The sequence below is a fragment of the Moschus berezovskii genome, chromosome 20 (assembly GCF_049115385.1).
Source record: "Moschus berezovskii isolate FMDL1 chromosome 20, NW_MosBer_1.0, whole genome shotgun sequence".
NCBI lineage: Eukaryota > Metazoa > Chordata > Mammalia > Artiodactyla > Moschidae > Moschus > Moschus berezovskii.
The window spans coordinates 36,256,490-36,269,227 of NC_142479.1; the positions used below are offsets into that span (position 1 = coordinate 36,256,490).

At 53.7% G+C, this 12,738-nt stretch overlaps 1 protein-coding gene across 2 annotated transcripts in view; it reads right to left on the bottom strand.

The window, feature by feature from the left end:
* Positions 1 to 8,671, bottom strand: part of TRPV3 (transient receptor potential cation channel subfamily V member 3) — a 29,296-nt gene extending 20,625 nt beyond the window's left edge. The window contains exons 1-4 of one of the 2 annotated variants that reach the window (XM_088828787.1): positions 8,653 to 8,671; positions 5,193 to 5,313; positions 567 to 671; positions 346 to 432 (exon numbers count right to left, since the gene is read on the bottom strand). In XM_088828787.1, the coding sequence (XP_088684913.1) occupies positions 346 to 432; positions 567 to 671; positions 5,193 to 5,313; positions 8,653 to 8,671 (332 nt within the window). Of the gene's footprint in view, positions 1 to 345; positions 433 to 566; positions 672 to 5,192; positions 5,314 to 8,652 lie in introns of those variants that run through there. The other variant, XM_055403763.2, reaches the window with a different exon arrangement.
* Positions 8,672 to 12,738: the final 4,067 nt, after the last annotated feature.

Consider the following 12,738-nt stretch of genomic DNA (forward strand, 5'->3'; position numbering starts at 1 on the left):
ATTGCTGCATAATCCTTCTCTGTGTGTGTGTTCTTGTAAAACACACATTGATGTTTGATGGTTGCATGCACGTATTTTTAGTTTAAGCGTATGGTATTGCATTAAGTTCTCATTCTGTTGCATGCCGTTATTCTGGTGTTTTATGATGAATGGATATTACTTTTATAAAATGTAACACTCCCTCCCTCCCCCCCAAAAATGACCTACATGCCTCTGCCACGGGCCCAGACGTTTATCGCAGGGCCCAGCAGTGGCAGCCTCTTTCTCTCTTCTGCAGGGTCCTGGTACCTGCCCCTCTAGCACTGCCTGGGGGCACAGTGGGAGGAGAGGGAGGGCCCAGCTCACCTGGGACTGTTGGGATTGGACGGGGTCTCTGTCACGTCATCCTGAGGAGATTGTGGGGAATCCATGTCATCACAGTTGCCAGAGACGCTGGAGGGGAGTGGGGAGGAACAAGTCTTTAAGTGGGCAGTGGTAGCATGCCACAGCCAGGCCTGACTGTGTGGCCCTGGGGGAGTCCCTGCCTGCCCGCTGGAGCCAAGGGCTGTGGGGGCTGGAGTACTCACCACTGCCGGATGTTGGAGTCCATGGGCTTAGAGAAGATGGGGGGAGAGGTCTTGGCAACCGTGGGGTTGGGCTCGAACCCTTCTATCTCCAGGAAGAAGTGTGCACTGGGGGGACACCCAAGCAAGCCCATTAGAGCTGGGGCAGGGCTTGTTCACCTGTGCATCCTGCAGCCCCGCTGCCAAGGGTGCCCACCTCGCTGAGTGCTCACTCCCAGTTAGGCCCAGACAAGCCTGGAAGGCTCAGAGCTAGTCCAGAAATGAGGCATAAGCGAGGTGAGGGCAGGGCTCACGGATACATTGGTCCCCACCTTCCTGTCTCCTGCCCATCAAAAGGAACCTTTTGACTTGACCTAAAATCAAATCATTCTTCCAAAAGAGAGGTGGAAACCCCTAGTTGAGAGCCTAAGGCCAGGGTTCTAGGCTGCCTCTGCCTCTCCTGTTGTGTGGCCCCAGGGAGTCACTCACTTTCTCTGGGTCAAGTGTCCTCACCTAGAGAGACTGGGCTAGATGCTCCCTAAGGCCTGGACTCAGGAGCAGCGCTGCTCCAGAACTGTCTCCTTATGGAGCGTCCAGCTGCAATGGGCATCAGAGACCACCCTATGCAATAGATCACCTTCCTCTGCACCCCTTCAGTCCCCCAGAACTGTCACCCCAAAGTTGTCCCCATACCACTACAGCAGCTCTGACCCAGTGACTGCAGACACATCTGCTAGCAGCTCAGCCCCACAACATCCTGGCTGAGATGTGCTGACTGTCTCCAGGCAGAGCCCGATGACTTTCACACCAGCAGCTCGTCCCCCAGTTGGTCCAGGCCCTGCCCTGTCCTCCATTCCACCCTACCTCTCTGGGCTCAGTAGTGCATTTACTAACCAACATTTACACGTACAATGTGCCAGGCACTATTTTAGGAGCTGGGGAACACTGTGGTGAACAAGCAGACAAAAATGCCTCCCCTGGCAAAGCTCCTGTTCCAGCAGGTTGGTAAGAAGAGATAGCACAGTGAAGCCCCTGCTTTCCTTGCTCTAGACAACACACTGTCTTTCGGCTGTAAGTTCTTCAGTGGCGGGAACTACAGTTGCAGCATCCTAAGTCTCTAGAACCCAACCCTAATCGTGATACTCAGAAGACCTAACAGTGGATGAGTGTAAGATGGATAGGTGAAAGATAAATGCTTAGAAAAAGGAATGACTAGTTGCACAGATGAGTGGATGGTTGACTAGGTAGGTAGATGATGGACAGTGGGAAGGATGAATGGATGGATGGATGAGGAATGAATACTTGGCTGGACAAACCAGTGGACAGATGGAGAGACCTATAGGAAACAGACCAACACAGCCTTAAACTGTGGGAGGCTGCTTCCCTCAACAGGAAGATGAACGCTGTGACTGAGAAAGGAGGTCTTCAGTGTCTGGGGAGGAGGATAATGAGAGTCGAGCTGGAAAGGACCCAGCTGAGGGTCAGGAGCTAACTCCTGGGACGGCCTTTCCCACACCTGCCCTGCCTGCCTCTGCACGTGCCGTATCTCATCCACCAGCGTGAGCAGACGTCAAGGTCTTGGCCAGGTGACATCCTGGCTCCTGACCTGCAGCAGGTGCTCTTTGTTTACTCCCATCTTTGACCCGGCCCCAAAGGAACCACCACCCATATGTCGTCAGCACAGGTAGGCAGACAGCCCTGCATCCTTTCTCCTGCATTTCTATTCCTTTGAAAGCAGAGAAAGATCCCTAGGCAACCCCTGGGCTGGGGAGGACTCTCTCTTACTTTGTCCCATGGAGAACCCAAGGGCTCTGAGCTTCAGGGCCAGCGCCTCTATAGGCTTTGGCTTGTGCCTGTGTCCCTGGGCAAGGCAAGGCCCAGGGGACAGAAACCCCAGAAGCCTCTCACAGAGAGGGGCATGATGCTTCTGGAAAAGCTCCAGGTCCAAAAATTTCCCTCAAATCTGGAGTTTTTGGTGCCTCCAATTTTGCCATTATTACATATTTTCTTAGCAGTCAGAACTGCCATCTTTTCTTATATATAATATTTAATTTTCTTTTTCTTTGTAAACCTGAGTCCTGTACTCAGTTCTGAGGGAGATGCCTAAATCTTTGGGGTCTGGGGAGAAGTAGGCATGTGAGGGCCCACAAAAAGCCTTGGGAAGGAGAAGGGATCACCTATTCGGAAGACCAAGGTCACACCTCACACCAGGCCCTTGGCTGGGCAGGGGTCATGGGCAGAGCTGACCCTGGAACTAAGTTCATGAACCAGGCTGGGCTCAGAAGGGCAGCCTGACTGCACAAAGAATCTGGGCTTTTCCTAGAACGCTGTCCTCAGTCCTTCTCTGAGGTCCAAACCTACCCTGGGAAAGTGAGAGGGGAGGGAAGGGGGAAGGAAGGCAGGAAGCTTAGTTCAAAGATATCACTGCTCTAGGACTTTCCTGGTGGACCAAGGGTTAAGACTCTGTTTAATTCAGGGAATGGGGGTTTGATTCCTGATGGGGGTACTAAGATCCCACTTGCCATGAGAGGGAAAAAAAAACAACCCGGGTGTCTCTGCTTCTACTCAGGCAAACCTCTCCAGAAACAGGCTTCCCCCACAGGCCTCTGACACCTGCCTGATCTCCATGTCCACCCAGTCTTCTCTCTTATGCTCCAGATTGGAGCTTCCACCCAAGTGTGCCTCTAGTACCTCTCAGTCAACATGTCACACCTGAACTTGACTCTTTCCTCCTGACCCTGCTCCTGCTCCTCTGAAGTACTGATGTCAGAGACAGCCCTGGCATCCATCCGGGTCCCCCAGTCAGAACTGAAAGTGTCTCCCAGTCCTCCTCCTCCTTCTCCTCCCATAGTTGATAATTCAGACTCCATGATGCTAATACCTCTTTGATCCCTGCCTGCTTCTTCACGCCTCACCACCAGGATAACCACCTATCACCTGGGCAACAATCACAACAGACTCCCCTGTGATCCATCATCCCCGCAGTTCACCCAGAGTATCATTGCTGCTGTGGTAAGTCGCTTCAGTCATGTCCGACTCTGTGCGACCCCATAGACGGCAGCCCACCAGGTCCTCCATCCACAGGATTCTCCAGGCAAGAATACTAGAGTGGGTTGCCATTTCCTTCTCCAAGAGAATCATTTACACAATGCAAACCTCGCCATGCCCTCCCTCTCACACAAAAGCCCTCCATAGCTCCCCACTGCCCCCAAGCTATCCAATCTCAACTGACAGCCAAGACCCAGCCTCAGAGGGGCTCGTCTCCCCCACCTACCCAGCACTTTAGCCACATGGGACTCCTCACTGGTTCCTGCCCCAAGCCCTGCCTGGGATGCTCTTTCCCTTCCTGTCCACCTGCCGTCTTCCACGGTAACACCAGCTCCTCTACAAAGTACCCACAGAATCAGAACAACCCACCCCTCCTCAGGCCCAGCCCTGCCTAGCCCACCGTCTCTCCAGGCCATGCCCTGCATTCTTGCTCACCATCCGGACTGTGAGCAGAGGCAGGTGTTCTTTCTCTCGTGTCCCAGTCTCCCCAGCCTGGGCCCAGCTCTGGGCCTGGTGCTTGAAAGACCTCAGCAATTATCACTCGAACCAACAGAAGGGACAGCACCAAGCTCACCTCGGGCTAAGACGGGCCTGGGACTGGGTAAAGGAGTGGGACAAATGGGCCGAGCTAGACCCGGGGCCCAGCCGGGTCCAAGGCAAGCACAGCTGGGGGGAGGGCGGGCGCTCAGGTTGAAAGTGAGAGTGTCAATCACTCAGTCGTGTCAGACTCCGCAACCCCATGGACTGTAGCTCTCCAGGCTCCTCCAAGAAAACTGGAGTGGGTTGCCATGCCCTTCTCCACGGGATCTTCCTGACCCAGGGATCGAATCCTGGTCTCCCACATTGCAAGCAGATTCTTTACTATCTGAGCCACTACTCAGGCTGAAGGGCACCAGATCAGCTGAGGGGGTGCAGGGACTGCAGTGGGGGCAGCTCAGGGGCCAGCTGTGACCCCAGAGAAGTACTTTCTCTGCTCCCACCTCCTCCGTGTCCTCACCTGGGAAGCGGTCATAACCGTCCCAGCCCTTCCCCATTTGAGGGGCCCTAGGGAGTGACAATGGCAATAACAGCAAGGAAGACAACGTTCGAGGCAATGAAACACCATCAGGGCCAACAAGTTCCGGGCCAAGCTCCTTGTTGGCGCAGCCATGATTAACCATCAGTCTATGGACTGGTGACCCCCCACACAGGTGGAGGTGGAGAGCTTGAATTACCTGGCTGGGCACCCCGTGGCTATGAAAGCCCCCCAGTGGACATGGAAAATGTACCCAGGAGGGAAACCCTGCTAGCCTGGAATTTTCACCCACTTTCCAGCTCCCTGTCTCAAGATGACCTCCAGCAACTCCCTGCCTCCCCAGAAACCTTTCTGAATGCCCCAGTCCCTCCAGCCATACTGACCTCTCCAGCTCAGCCCCAGAGTATGCAGGGCTCCCCGCTACACACACACACATCCCCACTTATACCTAGCTGGGCACCAGGCCAGCCCAGTGAGATGAGAATGGAGTCTCAGGTCCACCCCCAGCAAGTGCTCCCTGAAAGTGGGCGCCAGGCCCCTCCCGGGCCTCTCATCGCAGCACGCAGACTCAAACCTACTGGCCCTACCTCTTCTTGGTGGGGGTGATCTCTGACGGCCTCTTCTCCTGCAGGATGGCAGGGTTCACAAAGGGGATGGTGGCTCTTCTGCCCGTCAGGGGCACCATCTCCCTGGGGTGGGCGTTCATGGCTGGAACACAATTGCAGTGCAGATGCTCAGGCTGAGGGGACAGGGAGGAGCTTCAGGGGGGTTTTCAGACCCTGTGGCCCCTGCTCATACCCCCTAGGTTGGGGAGCTCATTCTTTCCAGACTGCCAACCCTGCATAGGGTTGACGTCCCCGGTGGCTCAGATGGTAAAGAGTCTGCCTGCAGTGCAGGAGACCCAGGTTCGATCCCTGGGTCAGGAAGATGCCCTGGAGAAGGGCATGGCAACCCGCTCCAGTATTCTTGCCTGGGAAATCCCGTAGACAGAGGAGCCTGGCGGGCTACAGTCCATGGGGTCACACAGTCGGACACAACTGAGCGACTAACACAACTGTGAATAGCCTGTCCCTGCAGTTTCTCTTGCTCTCTGCTTCAGCACCCCTGCTCCTGAGGGTCCTAGGAGAGCCCATCAGAGCTTCCAGATAGAGACCACCGTGCCCTTGGCCTCTCTCCAGTCATCTGCCCCAGCCCCACCCATCTCCAGGTAGATTCCCGAGAATTAACTCTGCTTTTTAAGTGTCTCAGGATCTGTGTTCAGAATGCTCCTTGACAGAGCAGAACTGTCCCCTCCTTTGTTCTAGACACTATGCTCCTAGTAACACAACCCAGATCTCTCTGGTTTTTTAATTTCTCACACCGCTGGTGCTCTCTTCTGCTAACACACAAATCATCTTTCTCCCCTCCCCAAAGCTGAGTGTAACCAGCCTCCTGGCTGTCTGTCCATTGGAGGGAGCAGCTGAGCCTCACCCCGCTCAGTACAGACCTATCTCACTGATGCTCACATGGGCTGGACCCTATGTTGGGGTGGAGGGAATACTGGAAAGAGGAACTGATATGTCTTCCAAGGAAACTGAAAGGAACTTAGAGGGTCCTGTGCAGCGGGGGAGAGCTGTCCAGGCAGAGGGGATAGTCTGAGCAAAGACCAGGGGTCAAGAAAGTTCAGCAAGGGACAAGGAGCTGGTGTGACTGAACCCGTGGGCAGTAAGAGGCTCGAGAGCATGTTGGGCCTGGAACAGCAGCAGGAGTTGGCTGAACCTGAAGGCAGGGGCGAACATGAAAGGGATCTCGGTCCTGTAGGAGACAGCGCGAGGGAGATGGAGGAGACCAGAGACCAAGAGGAGGCTGCCGCTGGGGCCAGCTGGCTGGGGATGGTGGGCTGGCCATAGAGGAAGAGGCGGACAGGGGAAAGGGTTGTGTGTACAGCAGGTGACTCTGAAGTACAGCAGGTGACTCTGCAGTTAGCTTGAGCCACCCTCAGATACACGGAGAGGCCAGAGCAGGGTGATTTCTTTAAGAAGAGCCCAGCTGGGTAGAGGGGGGCCATTGGTGATCCTGACCCATATAGGAGTAGGAGAGCTCTCTGGAGGAGGTGTCTGGATTGTGTTCTGTCCAGACTGCGTGTATGAGCGTTAGTCACTCAATCACGTCCGACTCTTTGCAACCCCAGAACTATAGCCCATCAGGCTCCTCTGTCCACAGGATTCTCCAGGCAGGAATACTGCAGTGGGTTGCCATTCCCTTCTCCAGGGGATCTTCCCAACCCAGGGATGGAACCCAGGTTTCCTGCATTGCAGGCAGATTCTTTACCTTCTGAGCCACCAAGGAAGACTGTTACGTAGAATTACACTGTTACACTGATTTTATGTTGTATTTTTAGCCATATACATTTTGTGGGAGGCCTGGTTACAGACTGGGTATTGTAAGAGACCACAGTCTTATAAATCAGACAAGATATAAGTAATGGATCTAGTGACACTGACAAAGACACAGAGCAGCAGGGAGGCACAAGCACACACAGATTCGAAAGCAAATTACAGCAGCAATTAATCAGGTTAAGGGGAAGAGCTTCCTTACCCTTGGAAACCAGATTTAAACCAGTATTTTTTAAGATAGAAACCATAAAATTATAACCACATCTACCAGTTCACTCAGTCCCCTGTAACTCATCCTTTTTGTTTACAGCTTTATGAAGCCATCAGATTTCCCATTAGAATTATTTGCGCAGCTCCGAAAGTCCCTTGTATAAATCTTCTTGAAGGGGAGGCATTTTTGCAGAGGCATCAGAGTGAAACCATAGCTATCCAAAATGACAGAAAGACTTAAGAAGGCACATTTAAAGCAACCAGGTTACTGCTGATGCAGATATTCTAGACATTATATGGAATTCTGATGTGTCCCGGTAAAGCGTTCAGTCATAATTCTAGTTATTGTCTGAAAGTGCTGTGCATCGCAGCAGTAACCTGGTTCAGACTGTAGTGAGGTTTAGAAATAAGACTCATTACCGCCCTGCCCCTCAACCAAACATGAGCAGGCCTGGGAGAAGAGAGACGTGGGGAGTGGTGGGGGCAGGGGGCATAAGCCCTGGAGTGCAGGCACCTTGAGGCAGGGAGCTCTGAGGGGGGCCTCAGGCATTCCATTAAGAGAGACCTATCAGTACCAGGTCCCTGGCCATATCCACAGTCACACCACCTCCATCAGCCCAAAGTGATCTGCGGATAGATGGGGCTAAAGGCTGGGCTGGGCCAACACTGGAAGAGAGGAATGGAGGGCAAGTCCCTTATCCCTCCCTGAGGCTCAGTTTTCCCTTCTGAGAAATGGGCTAAAGAGTCTCCTATGTCTCTCACCTATGACCTCTGGCTGCTCCATCTTCTCTGCCCTGGCCAGTGAGTGTAGGGCAGTCTCTGCCCGAGCAGGAGAGGGTCAGGAGAACTGAGGCTAGGGAGACTGCAGCAGCTATAATTAGCTGCCTGAGTCACCTCATAAACCTGTGTTCTCACCTGCTGGACTCTCTCGCAGGCCTGGCCCTCCCTCTCTCAGGGACTGGGCTTCCTCACCTGGGAAGTGCCTCCCAAGCCCCAGCACTGACTGGAATGGCCTTTCCTGGGAGATGGTGCCGGCCCGGGGCCACAGGGCCCACCCCCATCCAGGGCTTGCTGGCTCAGTCCCTATGAGACACCTAGGCCCCATCCCTCTCAGGCTCTGGGGCCTTCTCATCCCATCCTGAGCTCCCATCACACCTCTGCCCTGGAGTTCACGTCCCCAGGGCCTGCTAGAGGTGTCAGGAGCCTCACCTCTGCCCTGGGCAGCTATGAGTGACCTCCCTCCCTGAGACCCCGAAACCTTGGTGAAAGGTGCCCACTTCCATCAGAGCCTGTGCTCTCACACAGTGGCCAAGAGCTCACGTCCAACTTTGCCTCCCCTGCTAGAGGCCCAAGCTTTCTCCCAGTCCCAGATGAGACCAATCAGCAAAGGGCAGGCATGGCCCAGAGGGACCCCTGAGGTCCTCAGTCTGGGCCCCCTAGGACCTCGGAGAGCACTCGATACCTGTGCGGTAAAGACTCATCTGGTGAAGTCCAGGTGTGGCAGTGGCTGCCTTGTTCTCAGATCACCGCATGTCCGGGGCCCAGGGCCCCCCGGCGGGACTACAGCTGAGGTGGCAAGAGGCTCTCATCGTAGTCAGAGGGATGGCTGGAATGAGGTGTCAGAGGCAGAACTGGCTGGGTCACCTGCCCTTGGTGCCAGGCAGGCCACGCCCACCAGCCACAGCTACAGCGCCAGCCCACCGCCCACGTGCGCTGCCTGAGTCACCCCCACGCCCACAGGGCAGCCTCACCCCAACCCAGGAGAAGACAGGGAGAGGGCAGGTACCAAGACTAAGGTTCTGGTCCAACTCTTCTCTGGTATTTGATGTCTCACATCACAACCCTCATCGCATTTACTTCCCAAGGATGCTGTGAGAAGTCAGAGATCCTGCTGGTAGGAAGGCCAAATGAACCGAGTGCTCAGGGCCAACCCTGGGAGGAAGGCCACCACCAAGGCTTGGCCCATTGACCCCATCTCCAAGGCTTGGTTTCCATCCTTCAAAACCTGGGATCAAGTCCCTTTGGAGACAGAGGAAGTCTCCATTCAATGCTTCCCAGCAGAAATTATGCACCACAGACCTGGGTGTCACACAGCTTCACCCCTAGACTGTATGACCTTGGACAAGTCATTTCTCATGAAACTCCATTTCTTCATTGTGCAATGTGCATCATAAACCCACCCTGCAGAGGTACCACAGGGCTTATACACAACAACACGTAGAAAGGGCTAGAACAAGGACCAGAGCACAGAAAGAGCTCTATAAACAATGACAGCTATGAACTGTTATTGTTTTATCTTGCATTCAACTGCCAAGCCACCTGCTTCCAAGGCCAGAGCATCAGGGGAGACTCTGAGCCCTCCTTCCTCGCCCAGGCCACAGCTGTGAAGAGGGTGGAGCAGGGCTGGGACAGCCCTGACAGTCTCTGCATCACTCAGGAATTACACACCTGTTCCTGCAGGCGAGACAGGACTGGGATGGAGCAGGAAGTCTCTGCTGACAGAGACAGCGCCAGTGACCCATGTGGCAGGGACTTCCTCAGGTGCAGCGGGGACAAGGCCTTCCATCTCTCATCAACACAACCTGTCAGGCCTGGGCAGAGCCAGGAGGCAAGTCAGGCTTCTGACCATGGGACAGCAGGACCTGTGGCCAATAAGGGGCAGAAAACCTGGATCCGTGGCTGACAAGCTTCAGGTGTGAGTGAAGAGGGGGCCGCTTCTGCAGTTTAAGTCAAGGGGGTCCCAAAGCTTCCCAGGTGACCCAGTGGTAAAGAATCTGCCTACGAATGCAGGAGACACAAGAGACATGGGTTTGATTCCTGGGTCAGGAAAATCCCCTGGAGTAGGAAACGGCAACTAACTCCAGTATTCTTGCCTGGAAAATTCCAAGGACAGAGGACCTGGCGAGCTACAGTCTAAGGGGTTACAAGGAGTCAGACATAACTGAGCACACGCACGCACACACACACGCGCACACATGCCAACTTCATCGCTCCCTGAAACTCCACTGAAGCCCCATCTTAGATCAAACATAGTCCGTCCTCTATTACTCCAGTAATTGCCCCTCCTGACTCAGCCTCCACCCCTTCCAGCTTGCTCCTCCCAGACTGCCTCTGAGCCCTAAGGGTGAAGCTGTTGCCCAACTTGAGGATCTGCATTTTGCCATGTGTTAGCACATTTTCTCAAAGGCCGGGCGAGCTAAAATGGCCCCTGTCTCCCTCCCAAAGACAAGCATTATGCCCAGCACGGAGAAAGGGGAGCCCCCTTCTACTGTGTGTGGAGTAGGGGCTGGTCTGCATTCAATCCCATTTAATCCAACACATCATGGGAGCCCACACTGGGAGGCCAGGCAGGAAGCCAGGGCTCAGTGTAGGGTTCAGAACTGGGGAAAGTGGTCTCCACCCTCAAGGAGCTGTGAGCCACAGGGAGCCAGGCTCGGGTAGAAAAGCTAACCCCACCAAACAGGTTAGAGGACAAAGAAGACTCAGGCTACCCAGAAGGAGGAAGCGCCTCTAATGGGGGCTGGGGGAGGGATTCAATGAAGAATTTGGGGGTTGGACTTGGAAAAAGGGAGTGATAGGGACAGAGCAAAAGCACAAAGTAGGTGATTAAATCACTTCCCTGGTGGCACAGTGGTAAAGAATCTGCCTGCCAATGCAGGAGACTCGAGAGACATGGGTTCGATCCCTGGGTTGGGAAGATCCCCTGGAGGAGGATATGCAATCCCCTCCAGTAGTATTCTTGCCTGGAAAATTCTGTGGACAAAGGAGCCTGGTGGGCTACAGTCCATGAGTTTGCAGAGAGTTGGACACAGCCGCAACTGAGCACACACAGATGATTAAATAGTTAATCCCACTAGGGGACTGTAGGTAGAAAACATATGGGAGACCCCTGCAAATGAATGATTACTCAAGAAAGGTTTGCTTAACCACAAAACGAAGCAGGCTTGCTTAGCAACAAAACCACGCAACAAACGCATGAGACATGCCCCCAGACAATTAAATAATGGTGGCATGAGCCCCACATCCTGCCCAGGGTGCTCAGTAAGTTCGTGATCCCTAGGACATGCTCTCTCTACACGTAAAAAACAATAATCTGTGGACCTAGCCTGACCATGTAGGAACAAGAAAATTCCCCTGCTCAACCTGGAGGAGGAGATGATGATGGAAGCATGATGTCTACTCAAGAAAGACAAAGAACTTCTTCTCTTCCTCCCTACTTTTCCTTTGATTATAAAACTGTAGCCCACTAAGTTCTCGGGGCATGGCATCTCTTGCCCTCCAGTTTGTTAACCTCAGAAGCCTCCTATTCTAATAAATCACTTCTTCTCTATCACTTTGCCTCTAGCTGAATTCTTTTCTGTGCTGAGACGTAAAGGGCCGTGGTACTGAAATGACACCTAACGGTTTCTGAAGGACAGTCTAAACGGATAGAGTCATGGTGCAGAGACTTGGAGGCAAGAGAAGGAGTGGCACGTTGAAGGAGTGGTGACAACCTTGGGGAACGTCTAAGCTCAGGGGGGCATCAGAGAACTCTGCCAAGTCTGGTTTCAGCCACTGAGTGGCCCCAGGGCACTCAGTCAGCCCTGACAGCTTGAGCAGGTCTCTTCCCCACATCTTCCAAGCCCTGCAGACATCAGGCCCAGGTTGTGGGCTCGCAAGTATCCCTTTTTCCAGGAAGGAGAAGGGAGAAGGGGATCTCTGTGGGGTAGGCGCAGCCAGGGAAGGACAGACCTCTTAGCCTGTTCTGGGAAATGCCCCACTGGGTGCAGTGAGGAGGGAGGGGGGACCAGGAGCCAAGCAGACCTCCATCAGCAGCCTCAGGCCTTAGCGGACCCACCTGAAGGTCAATTGAGGGTCTGTCTGTGTCCTGGCAGCCACAACTGTCCCTGGGCTAGCAGAGCTGAGCAGCCTGCCCTTGGGGGATTCTGGGTGGTGACTCACGCTACCTCCCAGTGACCGAGAGCAGGGGACATGGGAATAGAGAGATCAAGAGACAGCAATAGACACAAAAAGATCAGGCTGGTTGCAGGTGCATCCTTCTTTAAACAATGCAGGCTCACACAAAAGGTTGTATCATTCATTTTACAAAAGAGCACCCACAAGATCCCTCTAGAACTAAGTTTGAAAGTTGATCCAATTTGCAGAAATTTAAAAACATCTGGCATCTACGTGTTTTCTGAGGAAGGCCTACAAGTTAAAGCAAGGATTCCCAAACCGAACCAGAAAGCAGAAGCCTGCACGTCTCCCTTCTCACCCAGGGATAAGCTGGCATGCCCCAGCTGGTTCTCTGCCACTCAGTCTAGCATCACAGTCAAGTTTGAGCTCTGGAGTCCAATTTGCCTGGGGTCAGACCCAGGCGTTGCTGTTTACTGTCTATGTAACCTCACTAACAGTCCCAGCCTCAGTTTCCTCATCTATAAAATGGAGGTAATAATAAATCTCCATGGGCTATTAGGAGGCTAAAAGGATAATGAACACTGAGCACTTTATATAAATACTCCGCAAGTTCTAGTCAGCAGTATCCCTCCACTGAGCTCGTTTGCTGTGG